This window comes from Sminthopsis crassicaudata, chromosome 1 (assembly GCF_048593235.1).
Source record: "Sminthopsis crassicaudata isolate SCR6 chromosome 1, ASM4859323v1, whole genome shotgun sequence".
Lineage (NCBI taxonomy): Eukaryota > Metazoa > Chordata > Mammalia > Dasyuromorphia > Dasyuridae > Sminthopsis > Sminthopsis crassicaudata.
This window is the reverse complement of record NC_133617.1, coordinates 679,956,061-679,982,388: the sequence shown is the minus strand read 5'-3', so window position 1 is coordinate 679,982,388 and position 26,328 is coordinate 679,956,061. Positions and strand designations below refer to the sequence as shown.

The 26,328-nt window shown below is 36.3% G+C and overlaps 1 protein-coding gene across 5 annotated transcripts in view; it reads left to right on the top strand.

Moving 5' to 3' along the window:
- TNS3 (tensin 3) overlaps positions 1-26,328 on the top strand; it is a 455,488-nt gene that overhangs the window by 80,486 nt on the left and 348,674 nt on the right. The window contains exon 1 of one of the 5 annotated variants that reach the window (XM_074283580.1): positions 16,210-16,339. The exons of 2 other annotated variants lie outside the window; for them this stretch is intronic. Coding sequence is in view for 1 of the 3 variants with exons in the window: in XM_074283575.1 (XP_074139676.1) it covers positions 16,431-16,502 (72 nt within the window). In the remaining 2 variants the exon portion in view is untranslated. Of the gene's footprint in view, positions 1-16,209; positions 16,503-16,683; positions 16,800-26,328 lie in introns of those variants that run through there. 2 more of the 5 variants (XM_074283575.1, XM_074283579.1) reach the window with 2 other exon arrangements.

Below are 26,328 nucleotides of genomic sequence, written 5' to 3'. Positions count from 1 at the left end.
CTTTTTTCTTCATTAATTCCTTTAAAATTATTTTGTTCTAAGATGACAGGAACAAATAACGATGAATGTTGGAGGGGCTGTGGGAAAACTGGGACACTGATGCATTGTTGGTGGAGTTGTGAAAGAATCCAACCATTCTGGAGAGCAATCTGGAATTATGCCCAAAAAGTTATCAAAATGTGCATACCCTTTGACCCAGCCATACTACTACTGGGCTTATACCCCAAGGAACTACTAGAGAAGGGAAAGGGTCCTGTATGTGCCAAAATGTTTGTGGCAGCCCTTTTCATAGTGGCTAGAAGCTGGAAGATGAATGGATGTCCATCAATTGGAGAATGGTTGGGTAAACTATGGTATATGAATGTTATGGAATATTATTGTTCTATAAGAAATGACCAACAGGAGAAATACAGAGAGGCTTGGAGAGACTTACATCAACTGATGCTGAGTGAAACGAGCAGAACCAGATCATTATACACTTCAACAATGATACTGTACGAGGATGTATGCTGATGGAAGTGGATTTCTTCAACATAGAGAAGAACTAATCCAATTCCAATTGATTAATGATGGACAGAACCAGCTACATCCAGAAAAGGAACACTGGGAAATGAATGTAAACTGTTATTTTTACCTTCTGAATCCAATTCTTCCTGTGCAACAAAAAATTCGGTTCTACACACATATATTGTATCTAAATTATACTGTAATATATTTAACATATATAAGACTGCTTGCCATCTGGGGGAGGGGGTTGGGGGAGGAAGGGAAAAAATCTGAATAGAAGTAAGTGCAAGGGATAATGTTGTAAAAAATTACCCATGCATATGTACTGTCAAAAAATGTTATAATTATAAAATAAAATAAAAAATTAAAAAAAAAATAAAATAAAATTATTTTGTTCTTAAATTGGCTTTTGTTCTTCCAGATAAATTTTGTTGTTATTTTTTCTAGTTTAGTAAGACAGTTTCTTGGGAGTTTGATTGGTATAGCATTAAATAAATAGATTAATTTAGATAATATTGTAATCTTTGTTACATTTGTTTGACCTATCCATAAGCTCTTGATATTTTTCCAATTGCTTAGATCTGACTTTATCTGTATGGAAAGTATTTTGTTGTTTTGCTCCTATATTCCTGACTTTCCCTTGGCAGATAAATACACAAATATTTTATATTATCAGCAGTTATTTAAATGGAATTTCTCTTTATATCTCTTGCTGTTGGATTTTGTTAGTGATGTATAAGAATGCTGATGATTTATGTGAATTTATTTAGTATCCTGCAACTTTGCTAAAGTTGTGGCTTATTTCTAGAAGCTTTTTAGTTGATTCTCTGTGATTCTCTTAATTATATCATTATATTATCTGCAAAGAGTAATAATTTGTTTTCTTCATTACCTACTCCAATTCCTTTAACTCTTTTTCTTCTCTTATTGTCAACACTAACATTTCTAATATGATATTGAATAGCAATCGTGATAGTGGGCACCCTTGTTTCTCCTCTGACCTTATTGGGAATGGTTCTAGTTTATCCTTATTACATAGGATGCTTGCTGATGGTTTTAAATAGATGCTACTGACTATTTTAAGGAAAAGTCAATTTATTCCTACACTCTCTAGTGTTTTTTAACAAGAATGGATGTTAGATTTTATCAAATTTTTTCTGCATCTATTGAGATGATCATATGTTTTTTGTTAATTTGGTTATTGAGATAGTCAATTATACTAATACTTTTCCTAATATTGGACCAGCCCTACATTCCTGGTATAAATCCTACTTGGTCATGATGTATTATCCTGGGATGATTTTCTGTAATCTTTTTGCTAGTATTTTATTTAAGATTTTTGCGTCAATGTTCATTAGGGATATTGGTCTATAATTTTCTTTCTCTATTTTTGTCCTACCTGGTTTAGGTATCAGTCCTATGTTGTGTCATAAAAGGAATTTGGTAGGACTCCTTCAATCCCTATTTTTTCAAATAGTTTATATAGTATTGAAGTTAATTGTTCTTTAAATGTTTGGTAGAATTCACATGTAAAGCCATCTGGTCCTGGGCATTTTTTCTTAGGGAGTTGATTAATAGCTTGTTGTATTTCTTTTTCTAAAATAGGATTATTTAACCAATTTATTTCTTCCTCTGCTAATCTGGGCAAAGTTATCAAATTTATTGGCAAAAAATTGGGCAAAGTAACTCCTAATTTCCTCTTGATCTAATTTCCTCTTCATTAGTGGCAAGTTCTCTCTTTTCATTTTTAAGACTAACAATTTGATTTTCCTCTTTCCTTTTTCTAATCAAATTTACCAAGGGTTTATTTATTTTGCTGTTTTTTTCATATAGAACCAATTCTTAGTTTTATTTATTAATTCAATAGGTTTTTTTTTTTAGTTTCAATTTTATTGATCTCTCTTTTTATTTTTAGAATTTTAAGGTTGGTATTTGATTGGGGGTTTTTAATTTGGTCTTTTTCTAGCTTTTTTTAGTTCCAAGCCCCATTTATTGATCTTCTCTTTCTCTATTTTATGCAAGTAAGCATCTAGTAATATTAAAATTTCCCCTTATTATTGCTTTGGCTGTATCCCACAAATTTTGTTATGTTGTCTCATTATTGTCATTATCTTAGATGAAATTTTTGATTGTGTCTATAATTTGCTGTTTCACCCAGTCATTCTTTAGGATGAGATTATTTAGTTTCCAGTTTCTTTTTGTCTATTTTCCCTTGACCCTTTATTGAATGTAATTTTTATTGCATCATGATCTGAGAAAAATGAATTTACTATTTCTGCCTTTCTGAATTTGATTTTGAGGTCTTTATATGCTAACATATGGTTAATTTTTATATAGGTTTCATGAACTGCCAAAAAGAAAGTCCTTTCTGTCTCCATTCAATTTTCTCCAAAGATCTATCATTTCTAGTTTTTCTAGATTCTGGCATTTCGGGGTCACTATTGATCTTTGGTGTTTGTATTGGATATTTTATAATTTCTCTGTTAATCTACTTTTGCAACCAGGGCATAGCAGCCAATATTGCTGTAGATTCCTGTGGATTCCTCCCCATAGATTCTCTGCCACACAGTGTCAGCAGTGCCCCAGGACTCTGTGCTGTCTGTGCTGGCATTTGTGGTCAGCTGTTTGTGTTAAGCTGCTTCCCTCCTGTTTCTAATTGAAACAGACCTTTTCTCATCTGTTTCCTCCCATGTATTCTCTGCCATGCTGAGTCTGCACCACCACATTGAGACTGCACCACCCTGGGACTCTATGCTTTCTATGTTGTTGTTTGTACTGGTTGCCCTGGCTGCCTCCCTCCCATTTCCAATTGAAAGAGACCTTTTCTGGTGATCTTTGAAATTATCTTCTATCAATAATTTATTGCACTCCCAATATTTATGGGTTCTGCTGGTCCAGAGCTAATTCAGAGGCTGGATTTCGTAGTTATTGTGAGGTTTGTAGAGAAGGTCAGAGAGAAACAGGTGGTGTCTCCACCATCTTGGCTCCACCCCTGGAAGTTCTTTAAGATAAAATTTAAAATTCTTTAAAATAAATTTCTATAGCACAAATTTCTATATCCTATATTTGTCAAATTGCTGTTTGTGAAGCAAGAGGAATTATTTTTGAAAATATGTTACAGGTTCTTAGGACTTCAGATTCATTAGCCACAGATGACTAAGTCACTGTTAGAGAGGATGCTATCTATGCTTTGTACTTGCCTAAACAATTAACTAAGAAAACAATATCATGTAATAAATGAGTTAGCTATGTTTCACTGTATAAAGCTCAAAATTCTTAGTTTATTCTCAGCTTTGCACGATTTCCTTGCCTGATCCTATCTAGCAAACATCTGAACCTTTCTACAAATTAGGGAACAAACAACATCATCTATTTATAAAGTGTTTTTAGATTCTTAGTAAAAAGGAGGTACTATAGGGAAAAGAGCAGAATCTTGATCCTATACCAGTCACTTAACATTTAACTAAATTTTTAAATTCTTGGGGTCTCTATAATATAGGGGGTTAGACAATATAATATATATAATATATGGGGTTAGACAAAATAATCTCTATTCCTTTCAACTCTAAAATTCTATGATTACGTAGAGTATTGGTGTGCAACTTTTCCCGTCTATAACTCATTCCCCTAAATTATGCAGCTTTATTTAGGAAAAAGAATCCTAGTGTCAGTAGCAAGAAGACCTGAGTTCAAATCCTGTCTCTGATAACTTGGGCATGTGGCTATGAGCAATTCAGTTAACCTATTTAAGTCTCAGCTCATCATCCACAAAATGATGAAGGCTTATATGAGTCCTTCCAAATTGAAATCTATGACCCATTTGGGAAAACTAATCTTAAAAACAATTGGAAATAATTGTCAGGTCTATATCACCCAAAAGAGAAAATGACCAATTAATAACAAAATATTTATAGCAGCTCTTTTTGTGGTAGCTAAGGGGACTGGCTAAACAAGCTATTACGTGATTTTAATGGAATATTATTGTATTATAAGAAATGACAAGCAGAATGATTTTTTAAAAAACCTGGAAAGACTTATATGAATTGATGCATAGTAAAGTGAACAGAATCAGGAGAATGTTGTATACAGTAGCAGCATATTATTCAATGAGGAATTGTGAATGACTTAACTATTCTCAACAGTATAATGATCTAAGACAAACCCAAGTACTAATGATAACGCATACTCCAGAGAAAGAACTGATATTGATGTAACACAGATTGAAGCATGCTATATTTTCACCTTTTTGTTTTAATTTGTTCTTTTGAGTTTTTTGGTACAAAATAACTAATATAAAAATGTTTTTCATGATTGTATACATATAGCCTACATCTGACTGCCTGTCATTGGAGCAGGAAAGAAGAAAGGAGAAAGGGATAAAACTTGGATCTCAAAACTTTAAATAAAAATGTTTAAAGAAGAAAAAAGAAAATTCACTTAAAAAACAGTTGCTGAAAGGGGGACAATATCTAAAAAAAGTGATATAGAAGTTTACTGATAATCATCATTATTATCTTTTCTTGAGCTAACTCTGTATCAAACCATTTGGTTACCTAAGAGGCATTTAGACATATAAATCCTTGTTCATAAAGAACTGGAATTAAGAATTGATGGGTGTCCTTGTGTTATTGTTTTGGGGGATACAGGCTGAGTTGGAGAAGAAGATAAAACTAATAGAGTCAAAATAAAATGTAAAATAATATGTAAGTGAGTACTAAATGGAGTGGTATAGACTACAAATGGTCTTTAGTACACATTTTCAGTGGCTTCTAGGTCACTAACAAATAGACACAAAATGAATTTTATTTGCAAGGCAGTGAAAGCCATTACAAAATACTTTCCAGGTTTCCTATCTTACTTATATTTTGTGTGGAATGTATATTCTGAGATTAGACCAAGGGAAAAAGGGAGGTGGAGATATTTTTATTCTTTCTTCTTTGTTCAAAGTTGAATGTTAATGTCTGGCCCACCCATCTCTTGCCAATGTGTTCCATTTTGGCTAGTCTTTTATATAATACCTACCTCCAAATTACTCATCACAGTATGTTTTCCTGCCATTTAGATTAACAATGACTTTTGTAATAGGTGAAATCCTATTTTTAAAGAAGGTGTGATCAAATTACAGTTCAGTATGAAATTGCAGCCCCTGGTATATTTCTCCACCTTAATTGCTATCTGAATGATTGAGCCAAGGAATGCAAGACTAGTTTCCAGATAACTTCATCTGCTTTCTTACTTTTCAAATAGCAAACATTTTCTTCCTTTTTCTGAACATTTAAATGAAAGGCATGGCCTTTGGGGGGCTTTCCCCTCTTCCTGTAACATCAGTTTCCGAGGTTGAATTGGAAGGTGTTTCAGTACCTGACCCTGCAGGTGGTGCTATGAGCAAAGGGGAAAGTTCACAGTATTTTTCCCTCACAGAATTAAAGAAATATATTAATAATTGCACAGCATCACTTATCACTATAAATAAGACAAAAGGTCATACTTTCAGGAGAGACTCATGTCTAAAAGAGAGGTTTAGATGATAAATTTAGAACTGAATAGGGACCTTAGAAATTACCTGGTCCAACTCCTTTATTTTAAAGATAAGAAAACAGAAATCCAGATAAGTATATCTTGTCTAAGGTCACAAAAAGTATTACTCAATCAACAATTATTTATTAAGCACTTCCTATGTTCTAGTCAATGGTAATTATCAAGATTAAGTGAAATAGTTCCTGCCTTTGAAAAAGTTATATTCCAGAGGGGTGGGACAAACACAATTGTTCATGTATAGGTATCTAAAAATAGATAAATACCCATGATTTTGGGGAGGACAGAGCAGCTGGGAGATTAGCAAGTGGTACTTGAAGGAAGGCCTGACATGATCAAACCTGAGTTTAGGAAAGTCGCTTTGGCAGTTATGTGAAGGATGGAGTTGAGTGGGGAAAGACTTAAAGCAGAGACACTAATTAGAGCAATTAGTGAAATTGTCCAGGAAAAATGTGATAAGAATTTGAAGTAGGGTGGTACCCACATGGGCAAAAAGAAGGACATAGGTGCAAGAAATATTGGGGCTTAAAAATTACAAGACTTAGTAGCTTGATGGATATGGATATATTGAATGAATGAGATTGAGGGATCAAGTAGTGTAGATTGAAATCAGTCCCATAGGCACTGCTTCCACCTGCTGTGTGCTTGCCACCATACTAGACTGCTTCTTAAATGAACTAAAAATTACAATATCATGTATTGGGTTACTTGCTGTCTAGGAGAGGGAGATGGAGAGAAGGAAGAGAGAAAAGTTCGGAGGGCAAGATTTTGTAGGGATGGGTGTTGGATGCTGTAATTGCATGTATTTTGAAGATGAAAGGCTATTATTAAAAAATTACAATATCACAAATTAAGATATGGGGCACCTCCTGGAAGAAGGTGTGCAAATTCTTATAGTACCAGACTATTATTTGGTATTTTAAGAACCATTTTCATTGGTGTTCCCTTTGGCCTAATGTCAGCTTATTCATTGATTTGAGCTGTCTTCTAAAAGTAACAGAGGTATATCTTTGAAGTTGTTAAACTAATGCCAGATTGTCCTTTTTGGGAGTCCAATTCTATCCTATTAAAGGTACCTATCTGTAAAGGGTTGAATTCAGTTTATATATATTCAGCCATATTTTCCTACTGAATATGAGAATATTCAATATACATTCATTTGTATGCTGAAAAAAAGTTTACTAAGATTTGAATGCATACCTTTATGTTCTTGAAGTCAAGAAGCTTATGATCTTAGTTCCAGTAAGAATTATGCATAAATTAATATGGTATGCCATAAATCAAGAAGGATAAGGATGTGTGTGTATGTGTGTATGTATGAAGTCATAAATGTCTGAAATTAGATGGAAAAATGACATAAATGGGCTGATCAGAGAACTTCTCATGCTTTATTGAAAAAAATGGAAGCTAATTTCAGACAGCTCCCTCTCATCCCTTCCTTCTTATCACCCAGATATTTCCCTTCACTATCTCCTTCTTCATCCCAGCCTCAGATGAAGAGATGTTCTTTTTCCTTGCCAAGAAAAATCTCTCCATATGTTTTTCATTAACCCATCTCATTCCTTCTGAACTGCTCTAACAAATTCACCACACTTTCATTCCCACTTTCTTTTATCTTTAAACTTCTCCATACTTAATGGTGCCTTCCCAGTTGACTACAAACATGCCCATATCTCCCCCTACTTCCATCCTTAAAAAACCCTACTTAATCTCACTATCCCTGATAGGTATCATCCTATTATCTCCTTTCCTTCATGTCTAATTCTTTGAGAAAACAGGCTACAATCCATGTCTCCATTCCCTTTCCTCCCATTCTCTTCTAAACCCTCTGCAATCTGTTTTCTAACTTTATTGGTCAACTGAAAATGCACTCTCCAAAGTTACAAATGATCTCTTAATTGCCAAATCAATTATTTCCTCCCTCAATCCTGATTTTCTTTTAGTTCTCTCCAGTGTTTTGATAAAGTTTTTTTTTCCTTCTTACTGAATGCTTTTTCCTCTCTAGGTTTTCATGGAGTAATTCTCTTTTGATTCTTCTATTACCCAAATGACTGTTCTGTGTCTTTTGCTAATTCTTCATCTATGTCACACATACTAACTGTGAATGTCCTCCAGGGCTCTCCTTGGATCCCCTTCTCTTTTTGCTGTATATTATCTCACTTGTTGATCCCATCAGTTCCCATGAGTTCTAACATCAAGATGCTGATTCCCAGATTTATATAGCCATTTCCCATAACCAGTCTCTTGAGCTATAGTCACCCATCTACCACTGCCTCTCAGAAATCTCAATGTCCCATAGGCATCTCAGATTCAATATGTCTACAACTCCTTATCTTTTGCTTCTTGTAATTTAGGCTCCTAATCTCAGCATTATGCTCTACCCCCTTTCACTCACCCTTCATATCCAACCTGTTGTTAAATTTTATCATTTCTATATTCATATTTTATTTATATCCTTTTCTATACACTCATATAACAACCCTAGATCAAGCTTTTAACTCTTACCTGGATTACCACAGAAGACTTCTGTTTGTTCTCTAGCAAAGATATCTATCACTTGACTGCCAAGGTGATTCTTCTAAAGTCAGAGCATATCACTCTTCTCCCTCAGTGAACTCCAATGGCTCCCTATTACCTTCAAGATCAACTATAAGGTTGTTAGGATTACTAGGTCTTCTTTGACATTTTAACTTCTTTATATCTTAGACCACTTGGACCTTTCTTGCCTCCTTGAAGCTTGCTCCTCTTCAGATACTCTGAGAGCTAAACAGATCTACTTGAAGTTCATTGAACATGATACTTCTCTCTGTTGCTATACCTTTGTACTGGGTGTCCTGGATACCTGAAATGCCCTGACTCTTCATTTCGGACTTTTTGTTTCTCTGACTTCCTTTAAAAATCAGTTTAAATCCTACCTTTTGCAGAAAGCTATCCCCAGTTTCAGTCCCTCAGTTGCTAATGCTTTCCTCTTTGAAATTAAATCTATCTATTCTTAGAATATCTTATATATACCTAATTATTTATGTTATGTCTCCCCAGTAGAATTTATTCATATTTAAATCAAGGTCTGTCTTTCACTTTTCAATCTGTCCCCAATGCTTAGCACAGTACCTGGAATATAGTTAAGTACTTGGTAAATTCTTGATAGGTTGTGCATTTCATGGAAGATGTAGAGATAAAGCAGTAGAAAGGGGTATTTAAGGTCTTGGGAATGAAGGTTTAACTGGAAAATCTATATATTGGAGAAAATGAAAGTAGAGAAGGTCTACTACTTAGAAATATTTTAGTAAGAGATGGTGACCAGTCTAATTTGGTTAGATCATAAAGCACACAACAAATAGTATGAGAAAAGATGGGAGAAGTATGTCAGAAATAAATAGAATATTTTATTTGCACAAAAACTTAATAGCCACTATTATTTTTGACTACAAAGTTGTATTGACACTCTTTTGCCTACCTTGTTCAACTAAAGAACTTATGACCTGGGGAATCCTCTATTTACCCATGTGGTTTGTGAAGGCTCTGCTTTGAAGAAGTACTGAAGAGATATGCATTATCTGTGGTTACTAGATGGCTTTTACTCAGAATAGAACTGCCATGCAAATAGATGGCAAGCAATAATTGACATACAAAATGAAATAGCTCTCAAAATCCTAGAGGGTCCCCAGACAATCCAGGAATTGTCTTGAATCCAAGATTTCTAGGAAACACACATTTTGAATTTGGTTAGTTCTCTATCACTGTTCTCTCTGATGGGCAAAGGAATGCTTGTTTGATTTTGACAGCCTTTGTTTGGTTTTTAGCTAAAGAAACAGAAACTTTAATGGGACTCACGGTATCATAGCTATGGATTATGAGGATGCAGGTAGAAGACACAAGCTGTTCTTGAATTGATCTGTTTTGTGCCAGACAGGGAACTTTGATCCTTTTTTTTTTTTTTTTTTTTTGGTTATTCCTAGGCCATTTCAGACTATTGGTGAAGGGACTCAGTGGCCAGCAAAGACACATCTATTACCACCATCACCATGCTTTCTGACCTTAACTATAGTGCTTTTTGTTGCACCCAAATCTTCTCACTTCCCATTATTAAAACTGGGCCAAAATTCTACCTTTCACAACATCATGCTTAGGAAAGGCCAGAAATAGAGGGGTATGCTGTAAATAGTTTTGAGCACTAGTGTGATGCAGACTTTTGTATTAGGACATGGGAGAAGGAAAGGGTTAGATGCTGAGTAGTTGTTTAAGAGGCTATTGAAATAGAGCTAATTATGAGAAAAGTTTAAATTAGTAGTGCAATAGTAGTACAGTAAGGAAGAAGATGGATGATATAGGTATTTTGAAAGGAGAATTTACAAGATTAGTTAGTGTGTGTGATAAAACAGAGGGTCAAGTCATCAATGATGCTATTATCAAAGGAAAAAAATCAAGGAGAGAGAAATTTAGAAGAAAAGATAATGCATTCATTTTTGGACATATTTGTTCAAAATACTGATGTTAGCAGGATCAAAAGATATAGAAAGGAAGATATCTCTAGTAGGCTGGAAGATGCAAATATGGCAGATGCAAAATGCATCATTGAGGGAACATCTAAATTGATGAGGTTGCAGACACACCCACACCCACATAAACATTTCTTGGTATCTCTTTCTCTCTCTGTCTCCCTCTATACTCATCAAGGGCGTTGGGGAGTACTTCATAATACATTTCTTTCCATCCATATAACTTACTTACAGTATTGGAGAGCTACCGGGGTCACTGAGAAGTTAAGTGACTTGTCCAGGGTCAGGCAATAATGTGTCGGGAGAGGAATTTGGATTCGGATCTTCTTGACTGAAGCTGGTTTTCTATTCACTAGACTAGAAAGCTTCTCAAGAAAATTATTTGTTCCAATTTTTGTATATACTTTAACAAATTATTCTCTGCCTGTATAATATTAGGTAATTAATCCATCAAAAAATTATCAAGCATCTATTATGATGGCTCATTCCTATTTCCCTTTTAGTATTTGTAGATGGAAGGCATAAAAGAATACTGTATGGGATAGGATCCCTAGGATCCATCTATAAACTAGGAAAACATTTACTTTCATTTTTAAGCTAGAAAGCATTTTTTTCTAGTCATCTACATAGTAGACTGTCTTGTTTTCCTTATGCTGCTCTCTAGAATTTTATTGGAATTTTGGATGCTGGCTGAGGGCAAGAGTTCACATTAAGCTCACATTTATAAGCAGTGTTTTACTATTTGTAAAACATTTCCCATGCCAACCACCCTGAAGCAACCCCAATTTAGTAATGAGTAAGAATTTATTGCCTGCCTACACTATATCTCAGTTCCATCCTCACTTAATTTTCTCTTTCCTTCTTCACTCTTCTTTATGTTAATATAATACACATTCCTATGGCATAACCTATGCCAGTTAGGACTAAAGAGCTTTGGAAAGCTCTATGGGCAAAAGGGCGTGAAAATTGCTGGACTTTGGGAGATGATGCTTGGGGCTGTTGAAAGCTAGTAAGTAGCAGGTGCTGCCTAGGGGTAAAAACAACACCCTATCCCACAATGCTTGCAGGAACACAGCCTCTTTCAACACATGCTAATGCTAGTTCTGAATGGACAAGGTCCTCTTATTGGAGTTAAATATCAGGTAACTAAGTCTCTATTTCTGTAATATTTATTATAGGTTTACCCCTTGGGATCATCACTTTAGAGCTGGAAGGATTCTTAGAAATGTTTCTGGTACAATGTTCTCATTTTGAAGTTGAGAAAACTACTAGGAGAAGAGAGTAAGGGAATAAGTATTTCAGCATTAAGTACCTACAATGTGCTACCCATTGTTAAGCACTTATGAAACAGAAAAGGATGAATACAAATTTTATACAATGTGCAAAAAAAATTCTTATTTTTCTGTTTTCTTTATGAAAACAACCTAAGTCTTAATTTGCAATATGGCATGAAAAGAATCTCCTTTTTTTTTTTTTTAAGAAAATATTTAATTTCAGTTCCAAATTCTCTCCCTTTCTCACCCCTATCTCTCTCCTATCAATTGAGAAGGCAAGAAATATGATACCCATTATGCATATGAAGTTGTAAAAACATTTTCATATTAGCCATAATAAAAAAAGAGCAAGAAAAATAATGTGAAAAATATGCTTCAATCTGAACACTCATCATTAATCAGTTTTCTCTCTGAAAGTGGATTGGATTTTTCACCATTTGTCTTTTGGTATTGCTTTGAATATATATTGATCAGAGTACCTATCTTTTATAGTTGATTATCATTATGATATTGCTGTTTTGGTGTTCAATGTTCTTCTAGTTCTGGTCACTCATTTTGCATCAGCTCCAATAAGTCTTCCAAAATTTTTTTTTAGTCATCCCCTTCATCATTTCTTACAGCACAATAGTATTCTGTCATGATAATTTATCACATCCCCTCCAGCCATTTCTTAACTGTTGAACATCCTTTCAATTTCCAATTCTTTGTCATCACAGAATAGCTATAAATATTTTGGAGCATATACTCACTTTCCTTTTTTCTTTGATCTCTTTACATACATACTAGCAGTGTTTCTTGGTCAAAGAGTATAAACAGTTTTATAGAGTCCTTTCAACATAGTTAGATTCTCCAGAATGGTTGTATCCGTTCACAACTCTAGCTGTACCAACAAACAGATCATTCCTGTATCTATTTTTTCACATTCCTTCTAATTTTTGTCATTTTCCTTTTTTATCATGTTATCTGATAGGTGAGAGGTAGTATTTCAGAGTTGCTTTAATTTGCATTTCTTTAGTATTTAGAGCATTTTTCATGACTGCTGATAGCTTTGATTTTTTTTCTAAAAACTGCCTATTCACATCCTTTGACCATTTATCAATTGGATAATGGGAAATTTGAATCATCACATTTTAGAAAGGAAAGTAATTTAAGAAATCCTCTAGTCCAAAATTAACACTGCCTAGATGAGGAAAGTGAGGGAAAGAAGCAAAAGAACTTGTCCAATGTTTCACCTATGATAATAAATGGTTGAGCAAAGGTCTGAACTTAGTTCTTTGCATACCAAATCATGTCTCTTTTCTATTCTACCTTTCCATATTTCAGATACTTTTTGATCACTCTATTATGCTTTGTCTCTTTTGGCAAGAATTGCTCTCTGTGAGAGAACAATCTGAAGTAAAAATTCTAAAAATGTAAAAATGAAATGATTAAGATATCTCTCTGCATTTCCTATTTATGTGACTGTGCTTGACATATCCCTAGACCTTTTTGTAAACACTTTTTTTTTTTTAAATAATACAAAAATTTTACAATGGCTAAATACTATGGAAATTATAGCACTGACTGAATAAAGATAATTTGTGTAAGTCATGTGAGATGAATAATACATTCTGTATTTGCTTTATTTAAAAAAAAGAAAAATTGAATACAAGTTCCTAGAAGGAAGTGACTTGTTTTAGTAGTCCTGACCTGGCACATGTGGAATTGAAGTCAACTGAACTGGGGAGAGGTTATTTGTGGCCAGAGAGAGGAAGGATTAGAACTAGATTTAGATGGAGGATTAAACTTCTGTCATCTGGTGGTGATCTCAGTTTGGGATTTGACCACAGTTATAAGTATCTACTTGTCCTTTTCTACTTCTAGAAAACTTGTCAAAAAAGCATGCTTTCCCCCCCCCCCCCCCTTTAAGCAGTCATAGGATATGAAATTGAAAAGCAATGTTTATGTAATATCTAAATGGTTTCGTCATGTTTGTCTAAGTGAACCTTCCCTCCCCCAGGGGAAGGCAGAGTAGTAATGTGATGGAAAGAATCCTGATTTGTAATCAGGAGATCTGTATTAGAAACAAGCTTTCTATTTACCACTTGATCCATTTGATCTTTGAAAGTTATTTTGCCCTTGTCTGTAAAGTAAGAGATTTGGACTTGACTGATCTCTAAATTTATTTCTAGATTTAAATTCTATCATCTGTCCCAACATTCTTCCTTTCCTCAAACAATCATGATGCCTCAGGGGAAGGGGAATTAACTTCCCAAACCCTAGAATAGAGTAACTTCCCAAACTCTGACATCAGTCATTGCTTTGGAGCTCAATTTTAAGGAGGATACAAATAGAGGTCTTGGTCATAGCTTTAGTGTACTGTATCGGAGTCAATAGATTGCTGAACTTGGAAGCCAAAATAAACTGGTTTCAAATCCTGTCTCAGGAACTTACAGATTGCCCTTGAGTAAATTCTTTCCTCTGAATCTTGGTTTTCTCATGTGTAAATGGATAATAGTAACATCTACCTCAAGGGATTGTTATGAAAATAAAATAATATTTGTAAAACCTCTTAAAATCCTAAACTACTATATTCATAATAGATAAATATATAAAATGAACTATTATTATGGTAACTGCCAAATAATCCTTGCCCACCCTTGATTCTTAGATGTGAAAGTTCAGGTACACCCAGATGTAGACAAATGCCATCTTTCCTTTCTAAATGTCACTCATCCTTCAAGACCCAATTCACCTGCTAACTCCTTAAAGAGTTTTTCCCATTTGTCTGTTGTGTCATCTCAAATGCGTTTGAACCTTTATATGATTTATCACATAGTTTCTATTTGTTTATCGTTTAATCTGCTCATGTAATTTCACTGCAGTTTGGGAACAAGTTTTATGGAATAGAATGGATAGAATGCAGTGCACTTGGAGTCAGTCCTGGCTATAAATTCTGCCTCATACACTTCCGGATCTTGGAAATGTGCCTCAGGGCAAGTTAGTTTCTGGGACTCAGTTCTTTACCTGTAAAATGAAAGTTTAGAACTTGATAGCTTTTAATTACTCTTCAATCACTACACTCACGAGAACCTTTGATCTCAGTGTTCTGCCCATTGCAGGTACTCAATAGATAATTCATAAGATCATGGATTTGTTGAATGAATGAAGGTAGGTTCTCAAAGTTTGGATGATCCAAAAGTTTACCTTCTGGATATATTCTGCAGAACTGCCAAAAAGGGCATTGACTTGCTTAGGACTGAAGAGCCAATCAGACAGAAGCAAAAACTAGTTCTCTTGGTTCTGTGGCCAGCTATCACCTAAGCCAGTTGTTTTTGTTTTGTTTTGGTTTTTTTACTAGTCATTAAGTAATTATTATTCACTTGAGCTCTGGGCTTCACTTCTCAATTACAAAATGAAGGTGATGGACTAGATTAAATCTGTTTCTTTTTAGGCCAAATCCTGTAATTCCCATGAACTGGTGTCCAAGTTCATATAACAAATAAATGAGCTGACCTAGCTATGATTTCTTGGAAGACTCATTTTTCAAGTCAACAGGCTTGCCTTAATGACTACACCCTACTTCTTTGCTACATACATATATTTACAGTGAACATATGTTCATGTATATATTTATGTCCTTAACGGGTTCAGATTCCATTTTTCCATCATGACCTATGTTATCATAGGACTTACAGTAACTTCCTGGGCCTTAATTCCCTTATCTGTAAACTTAAAAGGTTGGATTTCCTGGCTTTCCAAGTCTTTCCTAGCTCTAAACCTGCATCTTAGAAGAACTGTGTCGATTGGTGATTAGAGCAGCAAATAAAGCCAGCCTTCCCATTTTGGAAAATCTGGGAGCAGCGCCTTTCCATTCTGGAAAATCCGGGATCTTCCAGCAGGTTTCTTGGAACATTTTCAAACGGTTTGGTGGTGCGCCCGCTGGATGAGGACGCAGGGGTGCTGAGGAACTTCTCCCTTCTGGGAGAACTGTCCAAGTTGGGACGGCGGCGGTAGCGACGCCGCCGGGCTCAGGCAGGCGCGCCGGTCCCTTAGAGTTCCTTTATCTGCAGTGGCCCCTGGACTCTGTAAGCCTGCAGAGAGCCAGCCTCGGGGTGGGGTAGTGAGACCAGCTATTGGAGTTGCAGCCTCCAGAGGGCTTCGGCGGCGGCTCAGCTCAGACTGCTGGGGCTGGGCTGGGCTCGGAGCTCTGCGGTCGCTTCTGCAACAGTTGCACTCCGCTTCTGAGCCCCCAAAGGCAAGACCCGTGTGGATTACCGCAGCTCCGCCGCCGCCTTTCCGAGTGTCCCTGCCCCGCCACCTCCGAGGGGAAAACCTGGGAAAGTTCGTGCGCAGCGGCCAGCCCGCAGAAAAGCCACGTTCGCGTGGCTCTGCTCCAGCCCGCCTCCCTCCCTGCCACCCTCCGCCCCCACCCCCTACTCTGGATTGCCGCTTCCTCCCGGGCTGCGTGGCTTTCCTGTAGCTGGGCGGCGCGCTGCTGGTGGAAGCAGTCAAGGCAGGCGAGCGGGCGCGCGGGGCAGAAAGGTAAAGGCTGCAGCCTGGGCAGCGTGTTCGCAGCGCTCTGGAAGGCGCGGAGTGAGCGGGCGGGAACGGTGCGCTGGAGGAGCTGGTCCACATGCCTTGCAGCCGGCTCTCTTTGTTTTGTGCGCCGGAGGAGGGACGCTCGTATGCTTTTAGCATTGGGACGGTCGGTATAACCCTGCACTCTGGACCGGGCGAAGTTTCTGCTTCGGCTGGCTCGCGGTCGCCTCTGTGTGTGAGAGCTTGTGAGTGAGTGTGTCTGTGTGCGCGTGCGTTCTCTCCATAGTTTGCTTTCTCTTCGGAGGTAAATAATATTTACGGGAGCGGAGGTCATTTACTTATCGACTGATTCGTGCTGGGTACGCAAAGGGCAGAGCTTGTAGATCGGGTCCTCCGGGGTTCTCAGACTTCGGCTGGGATGTGTCTGTCTGTCTGTCTGCTAGGAAATCTGCTGTCATAGTAGGTAGGATGCCCTTCCACCTCACACTGCCCCCAACCATAACAGTGGGAAATGTATTGTTTCTCTAATGACTGAGAGATCTTGTCTAGAAGGGAGCGAATGCCCTCGGACACCCTCCCTCTGGCTTGTCAGCAAGCTCCCGATTTGATGTTTTAAAGCTGCTCCAGGTATTCTTTATGGAGACCGGGCATTTCCGCGTTCTGGGGATCTGCATGGTTACTGTGGACATCGCGGACTTTGGTCGGGTTTGGAGGAAGCAGAAATGTTTGGATAAGACGCGTTATTTTCCTTCAGATGGAAAGTCTGGAAGTTTGATTCTTAAGTGAAAGTTGGCGGAGCGTGGGGGCCCGAAGGACTCAGCTTAGGTAACTTTTTCCCTCGGAAGCTGCTTATGTCAGGTGTTTGTGAGGGTCGGAGGCGAACGCCACACCATTGTAGAAAATCACTGTCAACTTGGCTTGAACTGGGTTCCCTTTTGGCCCCACAAATCCGGCGGAGGGAATCACACCCAGCAGTGAAACCCAGTAGTCTGCATTGTTAACTTATTTACACGTTGTGGGAAAGGTTTGCTCAGAGAATCCCTTAGAAATCACTGCTAGATTAATGTAGAAACTTGGGCTTTTTGGATGTTGCCAAAGCAAAGTTTATTCCACACCAGTTGTTTTTATTTATTTTTTTTTAATCATCCTCAACTCCTGTTTGACATTAAAATAATCACCACCATCATCATCATAACAGTAATAATGTGGAAAGGATTTGGGTAGAGAATCCCAACTTAATGTAATGAAACTGGCATTTGGGATGTTCCACACTGATTGTCTTTTATCATCCTCTGCTCCAGTTTGACATCATCATCATCATCATCATCGTAGTGTGCCATGTGTAAGGCTCTGATAAAGTTCCTGCTCAGTGACTGCTGCTTGTAATAAAAGGTCATAGACTTTATGCTTGTGGTGCTTGAAAGTATGTGGTGTTTGAAACCAGAGCCAATAACAAAGTCAGGAGCTGACTTGTGACTCTCAGACACGTGTACAAAATGTATGTAGGTGACTTGGAGTTTATGTTTATCAGTCTGCTTAATAAGTGCTCATATTTAAGGAGGATGGAAATAAATCTGGAAGTTACCTAGAATTAGGACAGACTTGCCATTTGTATTCGTAAGGCTGTGGTCACTATTGTACTTTGTAATACTTGAATTGTCCTCCCCCAATTCTTGTGAATGCTATTTATTTTTTTTTCCTTCGGGAAATGGACGGACACCCCGTCCTCTATGAAATTAGTATTTGGAAATGAATCAAACTTTTGAGTTTCTTCGAAGTGTTCAGTTCCAAAAATTAATTCCAATAGACTGTTAGCTCCTTGAAGGCACTCTGTTCTTAAAACAATGTTTTGATAACAAATAAGTAACATTTACATAGTTCTACTTTGTGCCAACAGCTACAATTATTATCTCTCAAGATCCTTATAACCCTGGGAATTAGGTACTATTTACTGCCCATTTTTCAGATGAGGAAACTGAAAGAGCAAATAAGAGACTTGCCCAGGTTGCACAATTTGGAAATGTCTGAGACGAATTTAGAATCCCCAGGTAGTATCCAGTGCCACCTAGATACTCAGAGTAGCCACCTCTGCTGTACATAGTAGGTACAGTAATAAATGCTTGCAGAATGAATGAAAAAAATACTGAGTTCTGTGGTTGTATCAGAAGGGGGTGGACACAGAAGAAAACCCTGGCACATAGTAGGAAATTAGGAAATGTTGGTTAACTTGATTTGAAATAAACTCACAAGAAACTTATGCCATATTTGAGACAAATTAAGGAGCTGATAGAGTAGAATAGGAGGAAAGTAGGGTTTCAGTCTTGGTCATGACACTAGCTGACTCAATCTCTCTGAGGCTCAGATTCCTCTTCTGTAATATGGGAACAGTATTATTTTCACTACTTGACTTACAGAGTTGTTTCAAGGAGAGTGCTATTTAAGTGCTAAAAAGTAGAAAGGAATTTTGAGTTAATATTCATTTGGTACATTATGGGCCATAGACAAATGTTGGAATGATTTCTCTTTTAAAAACTGGAACAAAAATTGTCTTCAGGATCAGTACCCAGAGATTTTCCAGAACTAACAAAATACTGCTTTTATGCATATTTTTTCTCTGAATAGAATTTTTTTTCTTCTTCAGAAGCATGATAGACTTCTCCTGATCAGGGTCAGGGTGATGAAGGTACTGCATGGCCTAACAGATGAATTCTTGTTGAAAGCTGTAATCCCACCCAACCCTGAAAACAAAGAATCTGCAGAAAATTATTAACTCCTGAATGTAAGATGACATACAGTTGAAAATAGCAATGTGTTCCTTTACTGTGTCATTGTGGGATAGTGGACAGAAAGTGCCCTAGATTTGGGATGGGAGTGGAGGAGATGAATTCCTGATTCACCTGTGTGAACCAGGTTAAGCTACTTTATCTTTCTGGGGCTCCCTTCTTTTTTCTCTAATTGCTGTACTTATTGGAACTATTATTATTTCTTTACATTTGAAAAAAGTAGTTCTGTTTTTTAGTTCTGTTTGCAGTTAGTAAAGGTATCTGGATTTCATTGGGTGCTTTGAACAGTCTGTGGAAAGAAAAGTGAAAAATAGGATAGGATAAGACTGTGAGAGAAGATAATGTGATAAAGAGAAATGAGAAAGATACTGAATATGATTGTGCTTTCAAGAAATGTCGTAGGTAACTTGTTTATCAACCTCTTCATCATTAGCTGACAGCTACAGCATATGTAGTTGATAAAAATCTCCTCTGACAATTTCTCATAATTTTGGTTACCTAACGATAAGTAAAGCCTCAGAAGACATACCTGTCTCCATTTCCCACTTTATTCAATAACATAGCCAATAGAGATTCCAAAGGAAAGAGTCGTAATGTTATCAGATATTATATTATTGCTATTATATGCTTTATTAAGTCAACAGACATGAAAGATCGAAGATTCACCTTTTCTTCATCTCACCAGAGAACTTGAATTTTACTTTTCAGTGTCTGACTGTTCACGACTTCATTTGAGGTTTTCTTGGCAAATATACAAGAGTAGTTTGCCATCTTTTTATAAATGACAAATGGGAGCAAATAGAGTTGTGACTTATCCAGGGCCATATAGCTAATAAGGAAGGCTCCCATTTTGTCACTATACCATTAGCTGCCTAAACCTGTACAGATGATGATGTAAAATCTTTCAAAAGTCAGTTTGCCACATGGGTAAATGTGTAATGGGACAGATCAACTTCTATAAGTAAGAAGGTTAAAAAGGTTGTCCATTTTCAAATATAGACCATCTTTTAGCTAGCTAGATTTTATTACCATATTTAATCGCATCATTTTGAGTCCTTTAGCAATTCAAGAGTATGTTAGAGTTCCCCATATCTAACTCCAAATTGTCTTCAGATGTTACAGCTTGGTGACTTTGGGCAAGTCACTTAACCTATGTCTGCCCAAATTTCCTCATCTGTAATATGTAAAAATAGTGCTTCCCTCCCAGGTCTATTTTGAAGATCAAATAAGATACTTGTGAAGTACTTTAGAAGCCTTAAAATTTCATAAATGCTAACTATTGTTGTTTATGAGTCTTTTAAGAATGTATGACCTAAGGGAATGAGCCCTTTTCACTATCCAGTACTGAAAATGGAGAAAGTGTGGCAAAGCAATGAAATGTTGAATTTGGAGTCCACAAGACCTTAGTTGAAATCCTTACTGAAGAAGGATTAACTTAACTTCTCTAAATTTCACTTTCCTTTTCTGCAAAATGGTGAAATGATAATGAGAACTACTTTAAATGGTTGTTGTGAAAGTCAAAGGAGAAAATCGTATTTTAAGCTCTTTGCAAAAGTTATTTTTGCTATGGTTGCTCAGTCATGTTGGATTTTCTGTGATTCTATTTGGGGTTTTCTTGGCAAAAATATTGGAACAGTTTACCATTTCCATCTCTCACTCCTTTTGTAAATGAAGAAACTGAGTTCACTGACTTACCCAAGCTCACACAGGTAGGAAGGAAGTGTCTGTCTAAGTCTGGATTTGAACTTTTGAAGATGTATCCAATACCCGTGCCACTTAATTGCTCTATTATGTAGGATGCTGGTTTCAGTTTGTCTTAACATCCTGGATCTGTCTGCAGTTATTTTAAAATAAATACTAGATATCAACTTGTTTACTAGTGCTTTCTTTAAAAAAAAAAAAAAAAATAGATCCAGATATCAGTTTGTTTACTTGTTTGTTTTGTTTGTTTGTTTATTTTTTGTTTTTTTCTAATAAAAGTGGATTGCAAATTTTTCTCCCCACTTACTTAATTTCCATTTACCTCTTGGTTTTTGAAGAATAAGAGGAAACTATTGCATATGTGGTCTCAGCCTCTGGAACTCTTTCAACTTTGGGATGGGGAGGGAAAATGAGGAGGAGTGCTGCTAAACTAATTGTCACAAAATCCTAGTGCACTTTAATGCTCAAGTACTTTTATTTTTCTGGAGGGTTCCTTCTACTTCCATCTGGATTTATTTATTTCTATTTTAGACACAATTCTTGAAGGAATTGACCTTTTCTTTTACACCAAGGAGGGAAAAAGATTTTGAGATTGAGACCAAAGTCTGGAGTTTTCTCTGAGATGCAAATGAACCTCCTTGAATTCTTTTGTGCCAATTGATGATTCACCCTTTTTCCTCTGGTCTTGTACTGGCTCTTCTATCACATCTGTGTACTGGACAGGAAAAGGGGATTTGGGAGTAGCGGAAGAGTGTTAGAAATCTGAAGAGAGGTCTAAGTCCAGCTTACTTGAACTTGGTTAGTAAGGTGATTCTAGAATTTTAATTTCAATGAAGACTGGGATACCTACTAAAAGTAGGCTTTTAATACTTTTTGTAACTTTGTGAATTTCATTTTCTGTTTGTTACTTAAGATTTATTTCCTTGTAACTATTAATGCTAAAAGCACTTAGAGCATCAGAACAGGAAGTGTGCTTGTTTCAGAGAAACCCAGGGAGTAGATGTATAGGGATTTTATTCAGCCAAATGGTTCAGTGGATGTAGCACCACATTGGAGTCAGGAAAACCTGGGTTCAAATTCAGATAAGACATATACTAGATGTGTGACCCTGGGCAGGTCACTTAACTTGTTTGCCTCAGTTTCCTCATCTGTAAAAGGAGAGAGAGAAGGAAATTAAAACCTCCATTGTCATCACCAAGAAAATCCCAAATGGGGTCATGAAGAGTTGGATTGAACAACAACAGGGACTTTAAAGCATTGAACAGAACAACAGCAGGGACTCAGCAGTTTAGAGTTGAAAGGCATTTCAAAGACTATTAAGTGCATTTCTCATTTTACAGATAAGGTTCAAAAAGAAGTCAAAATTCCTCACTTTGTGATTGGGCAAACTGAAGCTCAGAAGTGGTCAAATCAGGTAGAAAGTCTGAGAGTCCAAGATTTACACTCAATTCCTTTTGGATTGGTGCTTACCTTGTTCTTCATCACACTGCAATAGTGTGCTACTGATTTTCATTGTTATGGGGATCTGGATGAGGAGATCAGTTGGGAAACACAACCATAGCAGTGAATCAAGAGAGCAACCAATAGGAGTTCTTATATAGAATACCAGCTTGTTTACCTAGTTTTCCAATTGGGGTGTCATGAAACCATTGCTTTTTACTTTCACTCTCTAGTCCTTAAAATCCAGGGCTTGGCTCATACGGATGTCCCCTACTAGGTTCTTGCTGTGTCCTGATTCTAGTTTTCCCCTCCTGCCATTCTTCCTGTCTTATCGACTGAACTTAGATAATAGTAAACCTCAGGTCAATAAATTATAGAGACAATTTTCTTTTCCAGATTTTTGTTCCACTAATCTCCCTCCATACTTTCCCTTATTTTCAGATGTGCTCACTCCCCCTTCTATCGGGGTGGGGGACAAGGAACAGGGAAGGGATGGGGAGAAAGGAGGAATTGAGGAGAGGGCAACTATTTAGATTTGAGGGTTTAAAACAAAACACCTTAAAAAGTCTCTGTAACCAATATGGTTATTCAAGCCAATGCTCATATCAGCCCATAGAAGATTAGAAGAGGGATTTATTTGTTTAAATTAGTAATATTTCCTGGATAGGGAAGGAGAGAACTATTACATTTGCAAATGAAGGTTATATAAAAACAAAAGAAAGGAAGGAAGGGAGGGAGGGAGGGAGAGAGAGAGGGGGGAGAGAGAGAGAGAGAGAGAGAGAGAGAGAGAGAGAGAGAGAGAGAGAGAGAGAGAGAGAGAGAGAGAGAGAGAGAGAGAGAGAGAGAGAGAGAGAGAGAAGGAAGGAAAGAAGGAAAGAAAGAAAGAAAAGAAGCCAATAAGGCTTCTAGAACCCAGTAATAAAATAAAACAACAATTAGACCTACCCAGGGGAAAAGACACATGAATAGTAAAAGCATAGTAGTGTAGCTCGGGCTTTTTAGGGTAACTGCAAGAGCAGTTGTCCTAAAGGGCATCATTGAATAATTGATACTTTTTTTTGAAAGTATAATTCTAGAACTGGGAAGGACCCTACAAGCAGTCCTTCATTGTCTAGTTCAATTGGAAGAACACTGTGTTAGGAATCTAAGGGACTACTTTTACATTCTACTTTTGCTACTTAATGTCTGTGACAAGTAATTTATTTTCCTCATCTCTAAGATAAGGAATAGATAGAGCAGGGCTTCTTAAACTTTTTTTTTCTTAAACTTTTTCCACTCACAACATTTTTCCTCCTGGGAAATTTTTACATGATCCCAGGTATATAGGTATATAAAATAGGTATACAAATCAAACATTTACTGATAACAAATCATAATTTCATGGTTCCCACATTCAGTTATAAGACCCCATATGGGGTCATGGTCCACCGTTTAAGAAACTGGAGGGCTAGATTACCTCTTAAGATTCCCTCTAGCCCTAGATCTATAATTTCAAGATTTCTTTCTTTCATTAAAAAAAGTTATTTTTGTCAACGAAGAAAAGTCTATTTTTCTTTCTCTTGTTTCTCTTTTCCCATTGAGAAAAAAGATTTGTAACAAAAAAAATTCTCATATTAGTCATTTCAAAAGAAAAATGTATGAATCTGTTTCCCAAGCCCACATCCTCTCAATAAAGAAATGAATAATATTCTTCACTGTTATCCTCTGGAATCATTGCTTTGGTAAGAATTAGTAAATCTTTTAAGATTGGATTTTCCTTACTTTTACTCTGCATCAGTTTGTCTTCCCTTGTTTGTCTAAACCACTCCTTCATCCAAATGCCAGAATTCACTCAGCCATTAGTTTTTGTCTATAAGAAATTTAGTAAATTTTCTGAACATAGTTACTTGCTATAATGATTGGACCAATTTATAATTCCACCACAGTACACTAATGTGCTTGTTTTTTCCTTAAGAGCTTTAATATTTGTTATTTTCCTTTTTTATTAACTTCATTGATCTGATAGATGTGAAGTGGAAACTCAAACTTTCTTTAATTTCAATTTCCTGTTTTATTGGTGATTTAGAGCATTTTTCAATGGGTATTGGTGATAGTTTAGATTTCTTTGTTAGAAAAATTGCCTGTTTGTAGGCTGATCCCTCTTCTTTTTATAGGTAAACCTAGAGAGATCATACAACTTATTATGATCACCTAGTAAGCAAGAGGTATTAGATTCTCCCTAACCTCAAACTACCAACTCTAACTTTTTTTTCTGATATACCACATTTCTTCTGATTCCCAAAATTAAACTGTATTTATTATTCTTTGTTTAAAAAAGCAGGCAGTATATGATGCATTTTAATAATAATTTCATCCAAAATTATAAAATGACTATTAAATAATTAAAAACTAATAATTTTTTTCTAACACATAAATGAAAAATTAAGTAAATCTTTGAGAATGATAGAAAAACAATAATTTAATTTGTGTATCTGTTCCAAGGCTTCATTACCAACATACTAGGGAAAAGTATTCCATATATCCCTCCCAGTACTCTCTTTCCTACCACTTCTGATAGTCTTCCTAGGAATGCTCTTACGGGTCTATGTGTTCCTGGCCACCTTCTGTAAGTAGATCTTTATACATGAAAGTATACTCTAAAACTCAAGAAGCAGTTATTCGATGCTATGACTCACCCTGGGGAGTCCAAAACCAAACCAACCATTAAAAAAAATCTTACTCTTATATTCTATTGAAGAATATAACTAACCAGATGAATAAATACAAGATAGCTTGAGGAAGATCAAAGAGAGTTCCAATAGATAAGGGTCTTAAGTAGCATCTTACCTCAAAACTGGTGGAAGATAAATATTCAAAGGAAGACCATTCCAGGCATCCTAGGCAGCTTGTTTGAAGACATATAAGTGGGGGGAATAGGATATCTCCTGTAGACAATAGCAAGCTGATCATTTGACAGGAACAAAGTACTTGAAGAGACATTATGTGAACAGAAGCAGTACTTTGTCAGTACTTTGCCAATCCTTTATAGTCTATCTGTCCCTTTTAAAATGAAAGATGAAAAAATGAACACCCAAGAATTATTGTCACTTGTCCAAAGGTTCACTGAGCCAAGTTTTGAAAGGTCCTCTAAATTCATCACTCTTCCATTATACAATTTAATAATTTAATTCCAAGAAAGTCATTTGGCCTCTGTAAAATTGATATAATAACAGCTATCATCCAAAGGGTTGTAGTGAAGATCAAAATAGAAAATGTGTGTAAAAGCCTTTATATAAAATGGGTGCTATCGTTATATATGATCTATAGTCATACATGCTAAGGAGTTATGTTTCTCAAGTCATGTCTGCCAACTAGATCAAAACCTTTGTGAGTTGGTCTGTATCTGCAACTGAGTCTGTATCCCAAAGAGATCATAAAAGAAAGAAAAGGACCCATATGTGCCAAAATGTTTGTAGCAGCTCTTTTTGTAGTGAAAAGAAACTGGAAATTGAATGGATGTCTATCAGTTGGGGAATGGCTGAATAAGTGAAAATAAATGAAGGTAATGGAATATTATTGTTCTATAAGAAATGATGAGTAGGCTAATTTAAGGAAAGCCTGAAAAGACTTACCTAAGTGAGTATAATCAAGAGAACATTGCATACAGCAACAAGATTATGTGATGATTAGCTATAGTAGATTTGACTATTTTTAAAAATGAGTGATCAAAAGCAATTCTAATAGATTTGTGATGGAAAGAGCCATCAGCATCAAGAGAAAGAACAAGGAAGACAGAGTATATCTCAAAGCAAAGTATTTTCACCTTATTTTTGTTGTTGGCTTGTTTTTTTTTTTTTCCTCTTTTTTTTTTTTTTAACCCTTTGATCTGATTTTTCTTGCACAGCATGGCAAATATGGAAATATGTTTAGAAGAACTGCACATGTTTAACCTAGAATGGATTACTTACTTGTCAGGGTAGAGGGAGGGAGAAAAATTTGGAAAACAAGATTTTGCAAAGATGAATGTTGAAAACTATCTTTGCTTGTATTTGCCCAAATAAAAAGCTATTATTTAAAAAAAAAAAAAAA